Source organism: Pangasianodon hypophthalmus, chromosome 4 (genome assembly GCF_027358585.1).
Source record: "Pangasianodon hypophthalmus isolate fPanHyp1 chromosome 4, fPanHyp1.pri, whole genome shotgun sequence".
NCBI lineage: Eukaryota > Metazoa > Chordata > Actinopteri > Siluriformes > Pangasiidae > Pangasianodon > Pangasianodon hypophthalmus.
The window spans coordinates 31,673,880-31,697,618 of NC_069713.1; the positions used below are offsets into that span (position 1 = coordinate 31,673,880).

The 23,739-nt window shown below is 39.2% G+C and overlaps 1 protein-coding gene across 1 annotated transcript in view; it reads right to left on the reverse strand.

The window, feature by feature from the left end:
* epha4b (eph receptor A4b) overlaps positions 1 to 23,739 on the reverse strand; it is a 107,024-nt gene that overhangs the window by 32,555 nt on the left and 50,730 nt on the right. Inside the window, exons 4-8 of the mRNA XM_053233311.1 lie at positions 20,515 to 20,670; positions 16,337 to 16,672; positions 13,325 to 13,437; positions 7,905 to 8,067; positions 5,462 to 5,570 (exon numbers count right to left, since the gene is read on the reverse strand). Of these exons, the coding sequence (XP_053089286.1) occupies positions 5,462 to 5,570; positions 7,905 to 8,067; positions 13,325 to 13,437; positions 16,337 to 16,672; positions 20,515 to 20,670 (877 nt within the window). The remainder of the gene's footprint in view (positions 1 to 5,461; positions 5,571 to 7,904; positions 8,068 to 13,324; positions 13,438 to 16,336; positions 16,673 to 20,514; positions 20,671 to 23,739) is intronic.

Sequence of the window (23,739 nt, forward strand, 5' to 3'; positions counted from 1 at the left end):
GGAGTTAGACACACTCTCCCACATCGTTAGCATTCAACTGGCAGATTTTAATTGCTTCTCAGGGAAACAGAACTGAAAGAAAGGAAAGAAGCAGTCTGATGTGTGCTCACCATCTGGTAGCTCGGAGACTAGCAAAAAATTTTTAATGTTTGAATTCATTGCAGCATGCCAATATGAACTTCCTGTGTGCTAGACAAGTACATCAAAGCTGTGAATTCTCACAACATAGTATACTTCTCCACTGGGAGGTGTTTGAGCTGGGAGAGGGGCTTGTTAGTGAGGATTGGCAGAGTCACAGTCCACTAATCTGGGCATCCTGGAATTTCAACCTTGCTTCTGTAAATGTAGTGCCATATGGATATTAGCTCAATAGCTCCTTCCAACACCACCAAACTAGCAAAAATCAGTTCCCCCCATTTTTCTCCAGAATCTGGCCACCTGCCAATTCCCACCACCATAAAAATAAATACTACAGAGTCGTAGTTTTTCAGCAGCTACAGTATGTTGGGCAATGGTACCCAATTTCTGCAATCCCTCCACTTGCCTCCTGGCTTATTTAAGTCACTTATTTATATACTTGCCTACAAAGCCATAAACGGACCCCCCACCTACCTAAAGGCACTTATCAAACCCTGCACTGCACCACATTCCCTTAGACCCTATAGCAGAACTTGACTTGTACCCCCATCCCTCAAGGTTCCAAGGAAACATGTATCAAAACTGTTCTCTGTCCCCTTGACAGTTTGAATAGTGATAAACAGAGAATGAAGACCTACCTTTTCAACAAGCACTTGATAATGAGCACTAATTAAAAAAAACCCTTGACTTTTTTGTGGCTGTACTAACTCCTATCAACTCCTGTACTAACTCACTGTACTAACTCCTATCAAAGTGCATTTTAGCTGGATGGTATTCAAACACCCTGTGTACAGGAGGATATTCTTTTGACATAGACTACAAAGCACTTGATAAGGCCATCTACCAGAAACGAACCCGAGGTCATAGCAGTAGTAAGTCAGTAGTAAGTGGACTCGGAAGCGCTGTAAGTTTGAAGACATTTCTCCTATTAAGAGTTTGTCTAAAGAGAGTTCTAAGACTTCTCCTGGCAGGAAATCTCTGGCAAAGCTTCTCCGTTGCTCCTCAGTGGTGATTTGTCTTGAGTTGTCTTTACTTGATGACTTTACTTTAGAAACAATGCTTCTGAAGAGTTCCTTGGAATTTTAACAGATCTACTTGGTACCTGTTTTGAAATGGAAACCCCATGTTGTAGAGTTCTACAAGCCTCGAGGGTTCTCTCAAAGACCAAGCAAAGAAAGCTTGGCTTGATGGAAACTTTTTCCCAGAGTTTAATGGAGTTTTTAAAATACCCTGGGTGACTGAAAAGATTCATTATACAAATTGCCCAAGAGTATCTAACCAGAGCTGGTTTATGAAATATGACGTGTCTCTATAGCAACTGTATTCTCTTTGCATATATTTTCATGGATGGAAACTAAGGTTACATTCATTGATGTCACGATGATTCAAAATTGTGTTTGCAAATGATTCATTTGTGAATCATCATCATCTGAGACTTGGTCTGCAAAAAGAATGTCAAAAAAATTCCATCACTAACAAAATAAATGCCTTCATTGCAAATATTAGTTGCTCTGGAGGTTATCTGACAGCTTGGAAAAACCCTAACATGCATATTTCTGGCTATTTTTGCAGCTACTCCTGATAGTCCTTAATTATTTCCCCCAAGTTACAGGCTTTTGACATGTAGCAACACATCACGAGAACAGCTACTGTACTCTTAAAACAAAAGTTTAAATCTAGCCGCTTCTGCCTAGGATTCTTTGGTTTTCCCCTTGCAGGAACTCTCAGGAACAGAAGGTTTCCGTTTCGCCAAAGGTTCCAAGTAGAACCCCTTTAGAAAGCTAAATCCATTAACCATCTCTGTTGAGAAACTGCTTTTCTAAATCTAACTGGAAAGATACTTGCTCTGGAAAATTTAGGGGTCACATTTAGGCAAAAGATTTTGGCCAAGAAAGTATTTCATATTGTCCCTCTGGAGAAACTATATACACCTATATCAGACAGTTTCGCTTACAAAGACAAACACGTTCAGGAAGCTAGGAACTCTTAAATATTTGAAGAACCCTTGGGGAACCCTTTGATTTGTTGTTAAAGATTGTTAGTTAAAGATAAAATGTACAAACATTACTTCAGGATAAAACAAGATGAGGTGTGCTGTTATACAGTTTAGTTCCTGCACCAGTTGCTTTTCTTCTCTTGAATGTAATAACCTAAATCAATCAATCAATCAATCAATAAATCAATAAATAAATAAATAGACCTTATCATGTTATTGAGAAACCGTAAAGTGCAAAGATCTCCGTCCTGAAACCTTAAAACACCTTTGCATCTGATTGTTACAATTCGCTGACACTGGAGACTCCTTCCAAAAAAAAAACAAGCTAAATTATTTCTATCATTATTTATCCATGTTATTTAACATGTGACTTCATAAAAAATGAAAATGTGTGTCATAGCGTTCGGTCAATGGTAGAAGAAATTAAGGAATAAACAAACAAACAAACAAACAAACAAACAAAAAACAAGCGAGAAAGCATGCATATCCATTATATAAACCTTGGATGATTGGAGAAAAAGAATTTACTAACACACAGAGCTATAAAATGACCAAACAACTTAAAAAACAATATTTATTTATTTATATATTTATATATTATTATATATAATTATTTTAAAAAATTATACATGTTCAAAGATTTACACACTGTTTCGTTTCCAACAATAATGACACGAAACCTTACAACTGCATTCAAGTAAGTAAAAGCTTGGAAGAAAAGAGAGGAAGGGAACGAGGGATGGAGGAAGACAGAGAGGAAGGGAAAGAGAGGAAAAGAAGAAATAAATGTTGAAAGGAAAAGTGGAATGATGACGGATGTTGAATAGTGTGTTGGATGAAAGAGGTGATGGCAATGTGAATCAAACATATCTTCTCTCTCTCTCTCTCTCTCTCACACACACACACACACACACACACACATTCAGTGCCTCATCTGACTCTCGGTGTGTCTTGGCCTTTTAGCTCTCCGCTCTGTCTCATTCTCTTTCCGTCTCGCACTTCACCTCTTCTTCTCTCCTTTTCTGTCTCTCAAGTGTTCTCTTTCATCTTCTCAGAGAACACACACACACACACACACACACACACAGTCCTCACTGGCTGAGGGCTCATTGACACCCCCACCCCCATCCCCCTGCTCTACTTGTCCGGCTTTCAATTCGCCTGAAGCTGAAAAAAAAAGAGCAGAAAGGAGGAATTCACGGCGGCGTATCGACGCGTGTGTGTGAAAGCTGCGAAGCGACTCCTTTGGCTGGCACCTGGCCAATAAATGCCGTTTCTCCGTGCTTTCCTCTGTCTGTCTTCACTACTGAGAGTGGTCTCGATGCTCTCGTCAGGTGTGAAGCGTGCACATGCAAAGAAACACAGATTGATCCATGTGTGTGTGTGTGTGTGTGTGTGTGTGTGTGTGTGTGTGTGTGTGTGCGCCCCATTTGGGAGGTCTATCCTGATCAGTATGAGCCAAACCAGTGAAATTTGTCTTTTTGCGCGCGTGTGTGTGTATATGAATATGTGTGTGTTTGTGGCCATGTTTTCATGTCTTTATGGGGACCAAATATCCCCAGAATGGTAGGAGCAGGTGATGGTTTTGGGGACATTTGGCTAGTTTATTATAACAATAATATATTATAACAATTAATCAATTAATAAATAATTACACTGCAGCAAAATGGTATATTATTATTATTATTATTATTATTATTATTATTATTATTATTAAACACATACTGCTGTAAATATCCAACAAGGATAGCTTAATAAGTTGAAATATTAATTTAAAATTATGTGTGTGTGTGTGTGTGTGCTTTTTAGAAGTGTGTTATATCATGATCAAAAAAGCCCAGCTTGTAATTTTAAAGGTTTCTCTTTATTTATATGTTAATAAGCCCAAGGCAGGTAGTTAAACTATGCCTGTGTGTGTGTGTGTGTGTGTGTGTGTGTGTGTGTGTGTGTGTGTGCATTTTGGGTCTGATTAGGTCCGGCCCCAGTCAATCCCTAAATAGAGCACTCAGTGTGATAGGCAATCACCTCCAATCAATGCTAACATTTTTATAGACTTCAGTAAGAGCTCAGTATTCAGAGAATCACTATTTAATTCAGTCGGAGCGGATTCCCGAGCAAACAACTTATTCATCGGTCCGGTGAGTCCTTTCAGCTTAGTTGTGTGTAATGTACTTACACAAAACTCTTACACCAAATCACTGTACTGTACCTTATTAAGATCAAACTTATGATGAACATTAATTCCTGATTAATTGGTCAGAAGGTGTTGATTAGGTTTCTGTAAAAGCAGGTGTATATTAATGCACTCCTTCTAGTACGTGATCCTTTCTATATTAACAATTACCAGGACTTGTATGATGGATGCGGCACGTAAATGAATTATTAATAAAAATATGTGCAAGTTTTCTGGGTGTGTAAATCTCCAGTGTTGGAGCTAAAGCTGTAACTTTTGTATAAGTTTTCTGACACAGTCTTCAAGATGCTGAATTTTTTTATTTTTATTTTTTTGCAGTTTCTTCTGTCTTATTAACTTCAACAGGGAAACAAGAGGCTGGTGATGATGGGACGATGGTTTATAACTGCTAAAACGTAAGTGATAACAGGAACTAACTTGTTTCGTGGACGTTCCATAACGTTAGCAACAATAACGCAACTACAAAAAGATAAAAAGTATGCTGTGTCGTTCTTTAATACATTTTTTAAAAAATATTATTGATACAAATAGCTTCAGGGGTGTAACATAAGATAAGATAGACTTTATTAATCCCCGAAGGGAAATTCATATACAGTACTGTGCAAAAGTCTTGGCACCCTATATTTTTTTAATACAAACTTTGTTATAGATGTTTATTTTCTGACTTCTACATTATTGATTCAGTCCAAAAACATTTTAGATTCCAAACATTAGTTTTCCAGCACAAAATGAAATGTTACAGAAAAATGTTTGTATGTCAGTAAAGAAAGCAGCAGATTCCATAAGAGACACTTTTCAGATAAAAACATAATGAAGGCTGCTGGGTTTCGCTGCAGAAATAAGAACTGTTTAATGCTCTTTATAGGATTTTTTTTTTAATGTAGAAACATTTAATTTCATTATTTTTGAAGGCATCTTCGCTCTATAGCATTTCTTTGCATGTGCCTAAGACTTTTGCACAGAACTGTAGTATAATACAGTATAGTAGAGGATATTATCAGAATTATGCAGAATCTTCGATTGCTTTATTTATTGCCTTATTTCACTTATTTTAACCTTCACATTATCAGTGCATATGGAATTTTAGAGAATCACACAATCACAACGATTTGAGCTTTATCCAAAAATCCTACCTTCCGCTCACTACGAAGCAGGCGACGAGGAAGACGAGCAGCACCACGCCTCCTGCTATCGACACCGCCAAGATGGTGGACTGGTTCGGATCTCCAATCGCCAGCATATCTAGGAGAAAGAGAGATAAATTACTGCAGTGTTCCTCACTGTACTACGAGAGACCGGAGCTTTTACAGATTTAGAAAATTAGAAAATGGCCGTGTTACCGCTCCAAGCTGCAGGCCTGGTTTTGGATATTTCTCCCCTACCATATGGATTTTTTTTTTTTTGGAGCCATTACTCAAAACGTATCCATCATTTATCAAGGCCGGGCTGCGCATGAGTAAGTGCCCCTCTCGGGGAAAATGAAATGAATATCCTTAGTGACATGAATTGATTTCAAATTACATTCGCTATCATTCAGCACTCAGAAAGCTCTGTGTGCTAGATATTAAACAACGCAGGACAAGAGGACTAGGCAGGAAAGTGTCATTTATTGAAATACCAAGACATGTAGTTAATTGTTCATGATTTATACTTGGGTTGTTTGGGTTTTTTTTTATTTTTATTTTACAGTTTCTCCAGTTAGCGTCTGAATTAGCTCAGACAAATCCTGGAATGAGATCTTACTTTTGCTCTATCATTGCATGAGTGCCAGAAAATATGAACAAAACCCACTCTATGCGTGCTATATCATCCTCCGAGACCAAAGAACAAAGGGATTTATGGCTTTTATTAATACATTGCAATGAGGCATGAGCTTAAGCACCTCATGTCTAATTAAAAGAGTAATTAACGTGATGGATGCACAGTATTAAAAAAGTGACCTTGGACCAAGTCCTGCTGGGGCGTAACAGGGCTTCAATTAGTCAAACACGTGCCGCAGGTGCTAGGTACAACGGCCTAAAGATTTGTCGATGTGCGTGTCGATTGTTGTAAGCGGACAGGTTTGAGCATAACAGAGCTTTCCTTGTCTTTTCAGGCATTAAAACGTGCTCGCGTTTCCCCTCTCTTGGGCAACGAAGCCAAAGACCTAAGTAAGTCACACTCCACTTCACAGTATTAAAACAAAAACAAAGCGCTAAATCTCAGAGCAGCTGCTCAATCAGACACACACAAACACAAACACAAAACAAACAATACACACACACAAGAGGAGAAAGAGTTGAAAAACTAGATAAAAGAAATGATCAAATTATTAAGTTTCTCCTCAGAAAAAGCTAAGGTTGCTAAGAATTAATGAAAGCTAAGCAGGCGTCTGTTAGCATAATTCCAGCAAAATAATGCTAATGTTTCCTCACTAGCTTTTATTCATGGATTACTGTTTTAAAAAAAATGGCTACCACTGATGTATCATAACCCCAAATTATCACTGTTGCTTGTGGTAAATATGTTTCCAATCCACTGTTTCGCAAATTTCTGGTGAATTGTTAGAAAAAAGGGAATGAAAATGCTAATCCTTTGTTTGCTAATCTATTATCATTGTGATTTGAGTTTGTTTTTTTTTCATTTTAGAAGTGAATTTTTTCACCTCAGCTGAATGTTTGTGACGTTTAACTGTTCTTTGAATATGCCGTGTTTTTGATATATACAAAAATTAAAACAAGAAAAAAAAAATTACAATCTAATTAGTAAAATCTGATTAATTCCATCACATAACGGACCTTAATGGACCTCAATGGGACCTGGTATAATGGTTTCCATCAAACTCATGTTGGTTAAAAATTATACAACACCAAAACCCAATAAGCCTTGCTTCATGTGTAGATGATTAGCATTAGAAAAAAAAAGAAAAGATGACTTAGGAACAATGCGTTCCACCTTAAAAATTCATCACCATTAGAAATGTTAGGGGTTGGGGTTGGGGTTAGGGTTAGGGGTTGGGGTCAGGGTTAAGGGTTAGGGTTAGGGATTAGGGTTGGGGGTTAGGGTGGGGGATTAGGGTTAGGCGTTAGAGTTAGGGTTAGGGGTTGAGGTTAGGGTTGGGGGTTAGGGGTTAGGGGTGGGGTTAGGGTTAGGGTAGGTGTCAGGGTTGGGGTTGGGGTTAGGGTTAGGGTTAGGGGTCGGGGTTGGGGTCAGGGTTGGGGTTAGGGTTGGGGTCAGGGTTAGGGTTGGGGTTAGGGTTAGGGGTCGGGGTTGGGGTCAGGGTTGGGGTTAGGGATTAGGGTTGAGGTTAGGGTTGGGGGTTAGGGATTAGGGTTGAGGTTAGGGTTGGGGTTAGGGTTCAGGGTTGAGGTTAGAGTTAGGGGTTGGGGTTAGGGGTTAGTGTTAGGGTTCGGGGTTGGGGTTAGGGTTGGGGGTTAGTGTTGGGGTTAGGCTTGAGGTTAGGGTTAGGGGTTGGGGTTAGGGGTTGAGGTTAGGGTTAGGGTAAAAGTAAAAAACAACAGCGGAATTAAAGACATGAAAAAAGAGATAGAAGATGAAAGAATGAGGATGAAGAGAAAAGAGAGACGGTGAAATTACCTTCCTGGCTCGTCTCCAGCTCGATCTCTCCGCTGTAGCTGCCGTAGCCTCCGTCAGTTCGAGCTCGAACCCTGAATACGTACGTGGTGCCAGGTTTCAAGCCTTCGACCGTCATCATGTTAGATTTCGTCTTCAGCACCGTGTAGTTCTGATCTCGCTGGTTCTGAAAGGTCCAAACGACACACCAGTCACCAGAAAAACTCTTATAACCAGGTAAATCCCCATCTTGCTATTAATTAGCATGACTAATCACCAGGATCTAGTTTTTTTCTTATCAATATAGCCAAAAACAGAATAAAATATAGTGAGGTTTAGCTAGCATTTTTATTTATTATTTTTTATAATGTTTACTGACCAAACTGTCCTTTGGTCGATTAATTAACAGCAGCATTTTAGGCTAAAAATGATGATGAACACATGCTAATGAGAATTAGCTAGCATCAACAAATTTTATTTACCAAAGCACCTTTGCTAAATATACTGTAGTAACATTTTAGTAGCATTTTATTCTAATATAAACTAATACTGTTACATAATGTTTACTGGCCAAGCTAATTTATTAACATTTGCTAAATTTATTAACATTTTCCTTTTAACAATGAACACATGCTAATGAGGATTAGTTAGCATAAACTAACTACGATTTCTTACCAAACATTCTTTGGTAAATTTAGCATTAAACATTAGCATTCAGGCTAACAATTATACTGAATGAATGTTAATGGGGATTAGTGAGCGTATGAATGAGCGTTAACAATGTTTACTTTTGGTAAATTTATAAAACATTGGCATTTTAGGCTAACCATGACAATCATTAAACATTAAGGTGAGCATAGTTAGCATAGACTAATTTTCATAACATTTACTGGCCAAAGTACTTTTGGTAAATATAGTAACATTAGCATTTTAAGCTAAAAGCTGATGATGATTAGTGACAAAAACTACTTTTTTGTAATGTTCACTGGACAAGTTATTAATGTTTTATCTTCTTAACAATAAATTTTAATAATGAATACATGCTAATGAGGATTTTTGTTGAATGCCAGTTTTGCTATCAAACATTCTTTGGTAAATTTAGTAACATTAGCATTTAGGCTAGCAATGACAACAAATAAACTCTAGTGAAGTTTAGTTTGTGTAAATTCATTTTCAGAACGTTTACTGTCCAAACTAACTTTGGTAAATTTAGAAACTTTAGCATTTTTTTGCTAACATTGACAAGCAATAAATGCTAATCAGGATTGTTTACCAAACTACTTTTCGTAAAGTTAGTATGAATGAATAAATTCACTAAATTACTAAAAATGACTAAATTTGCCAAAAGCAGTTTGGTCCGTAAACATGAAAAACTAAGCTTCGTAAACTAATCCTACTTATAAGTTATTAATTGTTGGCCTACAATTCAAATTTTTGTAATGTTTAGCCTAGTGGCAGAAATATTTTGGTAAATTTAGTAATATTAGCTCATAATTATAGGCTAACATTAATATTAGCTAACAATCATAGGCTAACAATGACAGCAAATAAACTCTAGGATGAGGATTAGTTAGCAAAACTTGATTTTCTTAATGTTTACTAGCCTGTGGTAATTTTTAGCGTTTTATGCTAACATAGCATAATAAACACTAGGGTTACTTAGTGTAAAATGTTTACTTGCCAAACTACCTTGCCTAAATTTGGTAATATTAGCATTTTATGCTAACAGTGACAATGAAAAACTCTAGAGTGAGGAATAGTTAGCATAAACTAATCTTCCTAATGTTTACCTGCCAAACCGTCTTTGCTAAAATTGAGCTTTTTAAGAAAATAAAACTAAAAGCTAGCATGGATTTTTATGAGTGTGTTCTCGTTTGGAAAAAATGCTAACGGTCTGGAACTGATCATTGTGAAAAATATTGTGATAGTAAAAATAGCGATCGCATTTTCATTATGCTAACTATCCTATGCTAAACTAGCGCCTTTGATTATTAGCAGCATTAGCATTTTAATAGTGAATGTAAAAAAAAAAAAATTACAGGATGTGGGAACTCTGAGGTGCTCCGTTAACACAAAATGGGTGGAAAAAAAAAGTAGATCTTGTGATGAATTTAATAAAGGAACAGTCTCTGGATAATATTCCGGCTCTGAATTATTGAGTAGGTCGTGTTTAATAAATGGAAATGGCTGTAGCGGTGAAAAAAAAAGGGAAGTGTGAAGAGCGTTAAGAAGTGAAGACTCCTGCTCCTGTAGGTTACTACTACTACTACTACTAATAATAATAAATATTAGATCAGTTTCTTGTCATGAGTGTGTCAGATGTTCAAACTGAGTGGGTATAATGTCAACATCTGGCGCTCTAGATGATGTAGTGTGTGTGTGTGTGTGTGTGTGTGTGTGTGCGTGTGTGTGTGTGTGTGTGCGTGTGCTTAGCATGTTTGTTCCCAAGCTGTGTATGCAAATGTGCACCGAGAAATCAAAATGGCCGCCGCTGTCACTCAAGCTTCAGTCTCGCTGCTACATGCAGCCGATCCGATTTACTCCAACAGGGCATTCCGCCACCTAATGAACCCAGAATGATCAAGTGTGTGTGTGTGTGTGTGTGTGTGTGTGTGAGTGTGTGTGTGTGTGTGTGTGTGTGTCACACCATCTGCCACAGACTCCTCTGTGCCAGACACCCATCTGCATATTCAATATAAACTCATAACCCATAATCACGCTTAATCCGGCGTCTGGGCCCCTTCCTGCTCCTCAACACACTCTCGCTCAAACCAGTCGTGAAGGATGTACAGTCGGGGTCGTAAGTTTACATAAAAAAAAATAAAATAATAATAATAATAATAATAATAATAATAATAATAATAAGAGGGATACTAGTACTAACCTAAATAAGACAAAACACAATAAGAACTGAATTTACGCAAAAGAACCAGTTCAAAAGTTTCCAGACGCTTGATTCTTAACACTGTGTGTTGTTAGCTTGATGATCAACGACTGCTTTTACACCGATCATCCTGCTCAAAAGTTTACACCCCCCTGGCTCTTAATGTATCCTGTTGCCTTCTTGAGCATCAGTGAATGTTTGCAGCTGTTGTAATAGTCGTGTTTGAGTCCTTCAGCTGTCCTCTGTGTGAAAAGATGGATCTCTAAATCATAAAGTGGCTGTTGGAAAGGAGTCAGATATACAGAAGATGCTGGAAAAGCAGAGAATGCTCAGGATCTGGAGGATTTTTCTGAAGAACAGTGTGCAGTTTAACTGCTCAGGACAAACAAGAGACTCGTGAACAACTATCACAAAACATAAAAACAGTCGCTGATCATCCAGGTAACACACACAGTAATAAGAATCAATCGTACGGAAACTTCTGAACTGGTTCATTTGTGTAAATTATTATTATTATTATTATTATATACAGTTATTATTGTGTTTTGTGGACTATACAGTATGTAATCATCTGCTATGTGAAATCGCTTATTCAGGGCAGAACTAAATAAAAAACAAAATGCAATTTTTATGAATTCTTTAAAAAAAAAATTAAATTATTAACATTTCGCAGATTCTGCAAGGCGTATGGAAACTTATGACCACAACTGTACGCTAACCGGACTAGCAATGATTAATCGTTTGCTTAACGCAGCGTTTTTTTATTGTTAAAGATGACAGTGTTAAATGCTCAATTCTGATTGGTCAGAAGGTGTTCATTCATCTTCTGTAACAACAGCTTGGACAGTTACAGTTACAGCTTACTTGTATAGTGGACGTTCCATGTACATAAAAAAAGTGTGACTTTTCATGACTTTTTTGGAAGGAGTCTCCAGTGTCAGTGTTTTGCAACAGTCAAAGGGAAGGCTGTTTTTTTTGCTTTGCGTTTTCATTGCTGTTTTTGTTTCTTTGTTTCTTTATTTGTTTTTTTCTCTTATTAACTTCAAGAGTGAAAAAATACTGGCCAAGGAATGATTATTTATAGCTGCTATAACATGGCAACAGGAGATAACTTGTCTCATAGACATTCCACAATATTAAATGTAATTATAAATGGATAAAAATGTGTTGTTCTTAAATAAAAGAAAAAAAAAATGTTGGCAAATTGTTGAGGAATTAAAAGCTTCAGGATTCTGTTTCATGTATATTTTCCTATAACTTTTCCCAAAAAAATTATAGATTTATAAAAAAAAAAATAAAACAATAAATAAAATAATAATAATAAAAAAAAGATTCAGATCTGAGTTCAACTAAATACAGACTCCATTTTGGCATAAATTTTGACATCTTATGAGCAATGTTTTTTTAAAGAAAATTTTAAAGATTGTGACTGTATGAACTTCTTCTTCTTTGTCTTATTATTTATTTATTTATTTAGTTAGTTAGTTAGTTAGGTTTTTTCTTTTTAAAAAATCACAATATTTTTTATATCAATGGTTTTTAAAACAAACTTTGCATACAGCATGTTGCCTTTACCACAAAAAATATATATAATGTAAATTATTTACTGTCTTAATTTCTGTAAAATAATATTTTGCATTTAACAAAACACACATTTCTGCATGCTTTAAAACAGATCAATCTTTTTTACATCATCCCTCACTAACAGTCCGAATGGTTTGTTCCTGAACAGTTATTCCTACTTAGGAACAGACCATTTTGACGATTAGTGAGGGGTCTTCACACCACCCCTCAGCTCCACAACACCCTGATGTCATTACACACTTACAGCACGGTTCTAAAAGCACGCTTTGTGTGTGTGTGGAAAGAAGTGTTAGAGCACAGGGACGGGTAGGAAGGAGGAGTGGAAAGAAAAACTTCACCCAAGTGAAGATGCTACAGAAGAAAAGTGAAAAGACAGGATGATAGAGGAAGAGAATATCTGAGACAAGAGAAAAGAGACAAGGAATGAAATGACACAAACGAAATGAGAAGCAAAGACGAGATGAGAAGAAGACCAGGCAAGAAGAGAAGCTTGATGGATGGATGGATGGAGGGACATATGGCAGTTGAATGGATGGATGGTCTAAAGGATGAATGGTTGGGTGACAAGAAAAGAACAGAAAAAACAAGAAGCAAAGAGACAAAAAGACAGGAGACCATTTGAGAAAAGAGAGGAGAAGAGATTTATATGAGAAATGGCAAGAAAAGAACAGATAAGAGACAAGAAGCAATGAGACAAGAGAAAATTGAGAAAAAAAGAATAGAAAAGAAGGTTTATATGAGAAAATACAAGAAAGTACAAGAAAAGGAAAGATACAAAGAGAAGAGAAGAGCTGAGAAGACAACAGAAGAGAAAAGAGATGACAGAAGATGAAAGAAGAGATGACAGAAGTGAAGAAGAGAGAAGAGAGATGACAAGATGAAAGAAGAGAATAGAAGGTGACAGAAGACAACAGAACAGAAAAGATATGAGAGAAGAGAAGAGAAGAGAAGAGAAGAGAAGAGAAGAGAAGATTACCTTCTCGTAATAGATGACTTCATATTCGACGATGACTCCGTTGGGTCTGTCCGGTCCCTGCCACGCCAGAGTGATGCTGTCTTTACTCTTCCTTTCTTTCAGAATAACACTCACTGAGCGAGAGAAAGAGAGACAGACAGAGAGAGAGAGAGAGAGAGAGAGAAAGAGAGACAGAGAGAGAAATTGATTTTGTAATTGAAATTGATTGCTGTCATTTCTTAATGAGAAATTACAGCAGGATAAACAGCACAGCATGAAGGTGTTGATGCGTTCTGAAACTCCAGCATATCTAGTAATATTTAAACAAGTGTGTGTGAGTGCGTGTGTGTGAGTGTACGTGTGTATGTGTGTGTGTGAGAGAGAGAGAGAGAGACAGATTATTATGTAGTCAAAGGGCTAAATAACCATTGTTTTTTTTTTCATTTTCAATCACAGATCCCCTGCTTTCATTCTCGTCACATGTATCCTTCAAAAGCTTTCTCTCTCTCAGACCCCGACACACACACACACACACACACACACACACACACACACACACACACACACACACAGCCGAGGGAAGGTGTTGCAGGCGAGGCAACACTCCAGCATGTAATTACACTCCTACGTTGGCACCTGACTGTTCCGGTCCAATAACACCTCTCTCTCCATCTCTCTCTCCATCTCTGTCTCTCTCTCTCCATTTCTCTCTCCATCTCTAGCTCTCTCTCCATCTCTCTCTTTCTCTCTCTCTCCATCTCTCTCTCCATCTCTGTCTCTCCCTCCATCTCTCTCTTTCTCCATCTCTCTATCTCTCTCTCCATCTCTCTCTCTCTCCTCCTCAAAATCCTCAAAAATTCATGCTATGTAGTTAGATGCTTAACGCATACACTCTTAGCTAATACGCTCAGACCTGACCACGTGTTAAAAAGCATTCAGAACAACTCGGTGACTCGTTCTGCCCTCGGCTCGGGTTTATTTCCTCCTCTTCTGCAGAAACCTCATGCATATTTATGACCCCGCTGTCCGTCACACACGTTTATCTCTATCATCACTGATACAAAAGAATGACGACCCAAATTATGATGGAAAGACTGGGCATTACTCCAAGCGTGAAGTGTCAGTCACCATCAGCAGCAGGAGGCAGCACACTGAGCTCACACTGAGCTTCCAGTTTCTAAGCTACCGCTCCAACTGACAACTGCGTTAACTCCTCGGAAGTGTCCCAATCCAAGTGCTTCAGTCAGCGAGACAGCTAGTGGACACTGACTTATTTTGAATTTGCTGGTCAGAAAGTGAACAAATGCAGGTAGAAGCCTCTCTTAGCGACTGTGATCCGCCCATGTATCCATCATTTCTATACAACGGCAATGTCCATTCATCCGTCTTTCAGTTCATCCAATCAGCTGGCAAATGTTTATCCATCCATCCTTGCGATCATCTATCCATCCATCCATCCATCCATCCATCCATCCATCCATCCTTTAGACCAACAATCCATCAGACAATACATTTATCCATCCATTAGACCATCCATCCATCCTTTGGACTATCCATCCATCCACCCATCCATCCATCTTTTAGACCAACAATCCATCATACAATACATTTATCCATCCGTTAGACCAGCCATCCATCCATCCATCCATCCATCCACCTTTCAGTTCATCCATATGCCATATGCCATATGTTTATCCAGCCATCCATCCTTGCAACCATCCATCTATCAATCCATCCTTTAGATCAACCTTCCATCAGACAATCCATTTATCCATCCATTAAACCATCCATCCATCCTTTGGACTATCCATCCATCCATCCATCCATCCACCCATCCATCCAACCATTCATCCTTTAGACTAACAGTTCATCCATTCGGTTCATCCATATGCCATATGTTTATCCATCCATCCATCCTTGCAGCTATCCATCCATCCATCCATCCAACCATCCATCCTTTAGATCAATCATCCATCAGACAATACATTTATCCATCCATTAGACCATCCATCCTTTGGACTATCCATCCATCCATCCATCCACCCACCGTTCAGTTCATCCATATGCCATATGCCATATATTTATCCAGCCATCCATCCTTGCAACCATCCATCTATCCATCCATCCAACCATTCATCCTTTAGATCAATCCATCAGACAATCAATTTATCCATCCATTAGACCATCCATCTATTTATCCATTAGACCATCCATCCATCCATCATTTCCTCCATTCAGCTACACTCATCCATCTATCCATCTTTCAGTTCATCAATTCAGCTGCCATATTACCATTCACCCTTTCATCCTTTAGACTGTCCATCCATCAGACCATCCATCCATTGTTCGGTTCATCTTTCAGTATATCTATTTACCTGCCATATGTCCATCCATCCATCCATCTATGAGACCATCCATCCATGAGACCATCCATCCATCCATCCTTTAGACTTTCTATCTATACGTATAGGATGTAGCAGAATCTACAAGTGGTTTTTCTTATTCTGAATCTAAATAAGAGATAATAAATATATGAATGTGATGAATAGGAAGGGCTGTTGACCTTTATGCTCTGAGGTCATGGTTAAGCCTCAAGCCTGCGGTTCGAAGCTTTAAAGAGTCTCTGAATACAACAATAAAGATACAATAAAAGCCCTTGAGCATGAGCGAGTGGAAAGTGAGAGGCGGATAATGCCCAACACACACACACACACACACACACACACACACACCTATCACACACCTTTCAATGTTCTGCTATTGAATATAAACTTAACCTTGGATGTCAGAATGAACAATCACGCTAGAGTCTGAACATAAATAAGAAAATAAGTAAGAAGTAAGTATTATTAAAGTATATGAAATATGATTAAAAACAAGAGTGTGCTGTGAAATGATGAAAAAAATAATCAAATACTATATCATGGTGTACTGGTAGGTCGGATAGCTAAAAATGTATAGCTTTGGCTCAGTTTTTAAAATATTTATTCTTCTATTATTAATTTTAAATACTGAAATAAATCCAGGCTGTACCTGTCTGGCCGGTGGTGATATTAACGGTGAGCTGCTGTTTTGGACTCGGACTCAGATCGGAGACGCCGTTGATCGCCTCGATACTAAACTTATAGTCGGTGTTAGGATGCAGGCCAGACACGAGCACTTTCGTTGCATCGAGGCCGAACTGCCGTGGCGTGAAGTGGACTCCGCCTCCACATGGGCCGCACTTCCTGCCGTCTGGTGCGCACTTCCTGCAGTGCACGTTGTAGGCGAGGTCACTGCGGCCGCCGCTGTCTCGCGGAGGACGCCACTCCAGTGCAACAGATGTGTCATTCAGTGTGGAGATGCCATTTTCTGGAGCTGATGGAGGCCCTTAGGAAAAGACAGAGTGTGTGTGTGTGAGCACTCCGGAGTGAATATAAATATATATGACAAAAAGAGAGATAGACAGAGAGAGAGCAAGCGCGACAGAGAGAGAAGAAATAAAATCAAAGGAATGTTAAGATATCAGCACGGTGTGACCCATTGGCCTAATCAAAACAGCTCACTATTGTTCATGAAGACAGAAAGCTGTCCCTTCCACCACACAGATTAAAAGGAAAAACGGAGATGATGGAGGAGAAGAAGAGAGAACTGATGAAGGAGGAGAAGGAGGGAGGGTTTAACTGGCCATGGTGATGACATTTCATCAGATCCACAGGCTAAGATAAATGAACAGAGCTCCCTGAAGACCTACCAATCATGCACACCACTTACATCACCACACCCCTTACGGTGTGTGAGTGTGTGTGCGTGTGTGTGTGCAACTCTCTCCTTCTGATTCATTCACTCTTCTCTGATTCTTTATGTGATTCTCTAACGAACGTGTGCACGCTGGATTCCCTCTTTCTGATTCATTCGCTCTCCTCCGACTCTTTCTGTGCTTTTTATGTTTGTGTTTCTCTCCTCCTGATTACTTTGTTTTTCACTGACAATTTTTTTATTCTCAAATGTGTGGTTGATTCTCTCCTTCTGATTCAATCGCTCTCCTCTGACTCATTATTTGATTCCCAAGTGTGTGTGTGTGTGTTTGTGTGTGTGTGTGTGTGATGCTTTATTTGATTCTGAAATGTGTGTGTGTGTGTGTTTGTTTGATTCTCTCCCGGTTAATTCGCTCTTCTCTAACTCTTTATTTCATTCACGACTTTATGTGTGTTTAATTCTCACCTACTGATTCATTTTCCTTCCTCTGACTCTCAGTTTGACTCTTGCTTGCCTGTGTACGTTGTGTGTGTGTGTGTGTGTGTGTGTGTCTCCTCAGCTCAGCAACAGGCATGCTGTGTGTATCAGCGTCCTTTTGTCTAGTGCATGTCACAAATGAGAGTGATTCGATTAGCACATTATTGTTGCTTCCTGGCACATGATTTCCATGTCTCAGCAAACACTCACACACACAAACACACACACATGCACACACACACACACACATTTTTCTCCCACTGCTGAATTCATTGGTTTATTGCATTAGAGATCCTTGGGCAAGTGATAATACCCTTGCACAAGTGTATGCATGTGTGTGTGTGTGTGTGTGTGTGTGTGTGTTCAGTTTTAGCTGAAGGTCATTATGAACATGCATACACACGTCAGTATGCATGACTCGTATTATCAGTGCAGTGGATCTGTTAATTGAGTTCCACTTCTGTTATGGAAGGGTTAGAGAGGAATGAAATGATAAAAAAAGACGGTTAATTTAAAATATTTGTATCGCTTCATTTTGCTCATTTAATGAGTCAATCTCAGACACCCATTAATCCCCACCTGCCCCTGCACACTGCCCCTCCTCTACCCCCCCGGGGTCTATTGCTTCTCCCAGTCAATAGAGTGATCTCGATCTCATGACCCCTGAAAATGCCCTGAATAAGCATTATGAGGCAATGATGTAATAGTCACTTAGTAATAATCTCTCAAAGCATCAGAGACTATTTTCTCCATCTTCCGTTTAATTTTCATTTTACCTTTTCATCCATCCATTCACTTTACAGTCCACCCATCATTCGGTTCATCCGTACAGCTACTATATGTCCATTCATGCATCTGTCCAATCATTCTTCCCCACATCCTTTAGACCATCCATCCATTCATCCATCCATCCATTAGTTCATCCAGTCAGTATGTCCATTCATACATCTATCCATTGATACTTCCACCCATCCATCCATCCATCCATCCACTATCTTTCATTTCATCCAGTCAAATATTATATGTCCATCCATCCATCCATCCTTTAGACCATCCATCCATCCATCCTTTAGACCATCATCCATCCATCCATCCATCCACTATCTTTCAGTTCATCCAGTCAGCTACTATATGTCTATCCATCCATCCATCCATCCACTGTCTTTCATTTCATCCAGTCGGCTACTATATGTCCATCCATCCATCCATCCGTCACCAGGGGCATTTCCTCCCTGGACCACTGGAGGGCACCCTCACTCACTATGTTGAACTTCTTCTTCTGTTGTTTCTCCCATTTCCTGTTATGATCAGTCACACCTGTCTTACATTTTCTTATTAGGTTCCCTATTTAAGTTCCCCTGTTCAAGTGGTCCCACTTTCTTTGTCAGAGCATTAAGTTTGAGTTTGAGCTTATGGCTTCATGACTGATGAGATTTTGGTTATTGTTTGCCCTGTGTATAATTTTTTTTCTCAAGTTTTAACCTAGCTCCTTGCTGTCCTTAGCCTAGCTCCATTTATCCTACTTTTTTGTTTTTCCTTGTGTTTTGGTTCATTTCTTGGTTGTTTAATGAACAAGTTCTGCACTTTGCATCCATCATATTGAACTCCTGCTATGACAGCATCTTCTAGTCCATCTATTCAGCTACCATATTTCCTTTTTGATTTTCATTCCCTCTATTACCTTTTAGTTTAATTTTCATTTTACCCATCCATCCATAATTAAGGTCATTCACATTCTAGTTCATCCAGTCAGCTCCTACATGTCCATTCATTTATCTATGCATAGATACTTCCACCCATGTATGGTGCAGTAATTTTCCTTCTGCATGCCACCACAATGGATTTGAAATGAAGCAATCAAGATGTGAATAAAGTGTAGACTTTCAGCTTTATTTCAAGGGGTTTAACAAAAATATTGGAGTAATTGTTTAGGAATTACTGCCACTTTTTTTTTTACATAGTAACTCCATTTTCACAGGCACAAAACTAATTAGATAATTGACTGATAAGCAGTTTCATGGCCAGGTGTGGCCTGTTTCCTCCTTATTTCATGGCCAGGTGTGGCCTGTTTCCTCCTTATTTCATGACAAATTAAGGAGATAAAAGGTCTGGAGTTGATTCCAACTGATTAATTTGAATTTGGTATCTGTTCATGGGAACTCTCACTATGCAGTCCAAAGAGGTGGCGATGCAAGTGAAGGAGGCCATCATTAGGCTGGAAAAAACAAAACAGACTTATCAGAGAGATAGCAGAAGCTTTAGTAGTTTGGTACATTCTTAAAAAAAGAAGGAATGCACTGGCGAGCTCAGCAACACCAAAAGGTCTGGAAGACCAAGTCCATTGTGGTGGTGGAGGAAATTACAAAAATTGTGTCGCTGTCCAAATACTTATGGACCTGACTGTGTATAGATAAATCCTTTAGACTATCCATTCATCCATGCATCCACCAGCCAGCTGGTTGTTCGTCCAGTACCAGCCCATCTAGGATGGACCACAACAGGAATGAGAGAGTGGACTCCCCTCCCAAAGCCCTCTACCAGACCAAGACTGGAGAGCGCTTATTAAAATATCTGGGTTTTATGGATATAGTTATATTCTCACTTCACAATTTGTGACTGTTATCCACTCATCTACCTTACAGTTCATTCAATTAACTACCATCTAGTCATCCATCCATCATCCAGTCTATCTCCTTTTTATCCATCTATCCATCCAACCATCTTGATTTATGGTCATCTAGGCATGTAGTCTTAATACTTTATCTTGCTTCCACCTTCAATAAAATCCACCTTTCCACTTCCATCATTCATACCTTAGACAAAATCAAACTTGCCTCCAGTCCTCCATTCCTCCCTCCATCCCTCCATTTCTTCAACTTGTACATCCCACTGAAGGTCTCTCCATCCTCAACATATGTCAACTTAGGTGCTTATTTTGGGTTTTTTCCCCACACTTTCTTCTAGTCCACCAGGCGCAAGTTCTTCCATCAACTTACTAGTGCAGGCCATAGATCTAGGGTCCATGTCAGCGCGGTAGTAGCCCTTCTCACATGTGCACTCGGACGCCTTCTCCTGCTGCGAGTAGCTGTGTGGAGGACACTTGGTGCAGTAGGCGTCTTTGGCCGAGGCCTTGTATGTACCTGGTCTGCAAGCTGCAATGAAGAGAAAAGAAACAAAATAGCCCAAAGGTTAGTGATGCAATTGTCTACTATGTGTTCAGATTGGATTCAGTTCAGGATTGGAACCATACCAAGACCATCTCACTCAAGGTTCTCATGAACCAAGACATCCCTGAGTACCTGGCTTGCTTTCTATCGTTTTTTTTTCTTTTCATTTTAGCAACTCGGGTTATACATAGCTTCCGTTCAGGGCTACCAGTACAAAAATCGAACCAGAAAGCAGTTTCAAAACCTTCACTGTTCCTTCTGTTCTCTTTCTCGTTTTCTTACTCCTTTGCCCCTGAGCCTTCTTGGATGGCCCAATTTCTCCAATCCTCTAAGGAGCCTTGTTGAACTACACACTTTTTTTCAGCACTCCACTCAAATGGAAACTCGTTGGAAGCAGAAAGAAAGGAGGAGGACTCAGAAAATGGTGTTAGCCTGGCACTAGCTGGTATAAAACAAAAATATTCTTATGTATGCAAATTCCAGGAAGGGTGAGACTGAATGCTAATGAACCGAGAGGGCAAATTTATTTGATTGCTTTGCTGCTTGGTTCAGAGGCAGAGAAGGTGTGTGAGTGTGTGTAGGATATGGGTAGTGTGTCAGGGATAGGGTCATAAATTCATGATGCAGTTAAGGCATGAACATGCCAGGAGAGCAAATTAGACTATCTTGGCGAGGTCAAGTTGCAAAACGCAATTCAACTGATGGATCAATGGGATGATGAATTTGCCCTCGTCTTGATTGCGTGTGCGGGTGCTGAAGGTCATGGATTTAATCAAGGTCTACGCTCATAAATTCACACACACACACATATATATGTACATGCCACTCTTCTTCTCCTCCTTGCTTTTTTCCCACACCCACACATCTAACGTTCTCATACCATTATTACAAACAACACGCATTGAAAATGTCATCTTAGAATTCAATTACAAGTCGACCGCATGAGTTCGCTCAAGAGGAAATTAATTAACTAATAAGGGCTTGGATTGTGTGGGAACCGACGTAATAAAAAAAAAAAAAAAACGGTTAATTAAACGGAGTCTGGCTTCTTGTGGAGTACCCACCGGACGAAGAATGTCATAATGCTAAGTCAGCTAATGGCAAATGAATGTGACAACTTGCTAATGCAAGCCAGATGTATCATGCCGGTATTCATTTCCAGCAACATTTCCATGTTTTCTTTTGTCACAACATAAGTGTTGGCCTGTGTTGCTAGCATATTCATCTTATTCAACAAATAACAACTGTAAATGGTTCAACTTTGTTTTTAAATTTTAGGTCACGGTTCTTTTATTATATTTGGCTCAGTGCTCAGTGCTCGCAGACCTGAACTGCTCACCATAGCCTGAGCTTTTTCTATAGGCTAAACGTGATATCCGTGTACCACAACGGCACACGGTGCCCCAACTGCACACACACTTTCAACCCAACAGCTGTGTTTCTAGAACAATCTCATCCATGCTAGTTACATTTAACATGGTATTATTACGTTTGTGCTAGTGCTTTGCTATGATTTGCATGAAATCTATCAATGAATGAATTTATTATCTATGTTTGAACTGGAAAGTTTTTACCATCACTGTGGGCTGTTACCGCGGTAACTCATTGTTCATATATAAGCATCCTGAATTTAGCAGATTAGCAGAGCATTTAATGAAGTTTAGAGTGGTGACATTGTCCCTGCTGGATCGTGGGATAAGTGGGCACTGTGCCCTTTTTTCGAGCCAAGTTTGGCCCCTGATTGGGGATTTCCTGGCTCTTCCTGCCTGGCACTGATCCACAGTCTGTCCACACACACACACACACACACATACAATCTATCAGTGACTATTCTCAAGACTCTGTTAAATCTCCAGTGACCTCGAGTGCAAAGCAACAAAACAATTTAGCTGTTTACTCCCGAGCCACATAAATGACTGGAAATGGAATTGACTACAGAGAAATCACGAGTTGAGAACATATTCTCCCCTTAAATTTACGGCTAATTCTACTTCCTGAAATAGGCGGCCATTTTTTATTCTAAAAGGAGGCAATGGAGGACTGAAATTTGGGTCTGTGTATCCTCAAATGGGCACGGGAAAGTGCTGTGGATGAAATTTTCAATCAGGCCCATGAGAGGACCTCAGTTTTGGCAGTACACCATGTAAAGTGTGTGTGTGTGTGTGTGTGTGTGTTGGATGGCCTCAGGGACTATTAGCATCCCCCGGGGAAACAAGCTCCGAACGTCTTATATAAAGCTAAAACAAATCCTTCCTGTCCTCTAAGTGCTGAAGCAAAGTAAACGCAATGCAACTTTTTTAGCCAGGAGGCTCAAATTATTATTTATTTATTTATTATTATTTTTTTGCCGTAAAGTGCATACAAGGAGAAAACATCAGGGAATGAATTGTGCATGTTTCATTCCTTTCTGCCGATTAGCATTTTCTGAAGAAGACATCTGCGCCCCCTCCTCGGGACTGAATAAGCACTTACTCAGGTAGTGAATCATGGAAAAGCTCCATCTCCGATGGCTTCGGGAGGCCCGCGATATTAAAAATTCATACCGCTCTCTGAATTCTGTCCTTTTTGTTTATGGCAATCGATAGCTTTTAGATACGATGCTGTGTAGCATGCTCAGATCAATACGATCCACTGACAACATGGCGCTGTTCACCATGTGAGCTGATCCCGGATTTAATCCTCAGCGTTGTTCTGCCTGATTATGTTACGCGTATTTAATAAACGTGTTTTCTTTTTTTTTTTTGAGCATTTGCTTGCTTTACAATCCAGAGCCATTTACAAGTCTTCACACCTTGAATTAATTAGCCGTGGCGGGAAGAAAGCAGAAGAGACGTTGCACCTCATTATCCAATCAGTCAATCTTTTGCTGTCAATTACCACTCTTTCGTCCTCAGAACAAACAACTTTAGGTGACAAGAAAATTATTAGCATGTCAGAAGGAACGCCAGTAAGTAAACAGACATGACCTGTGCTTCGGGGGAAAAAAAATATATAGAACGCCGTTCGCACAGTCAGCATCACAACATCAATAATCTGCCACAATTAATGAGTAAA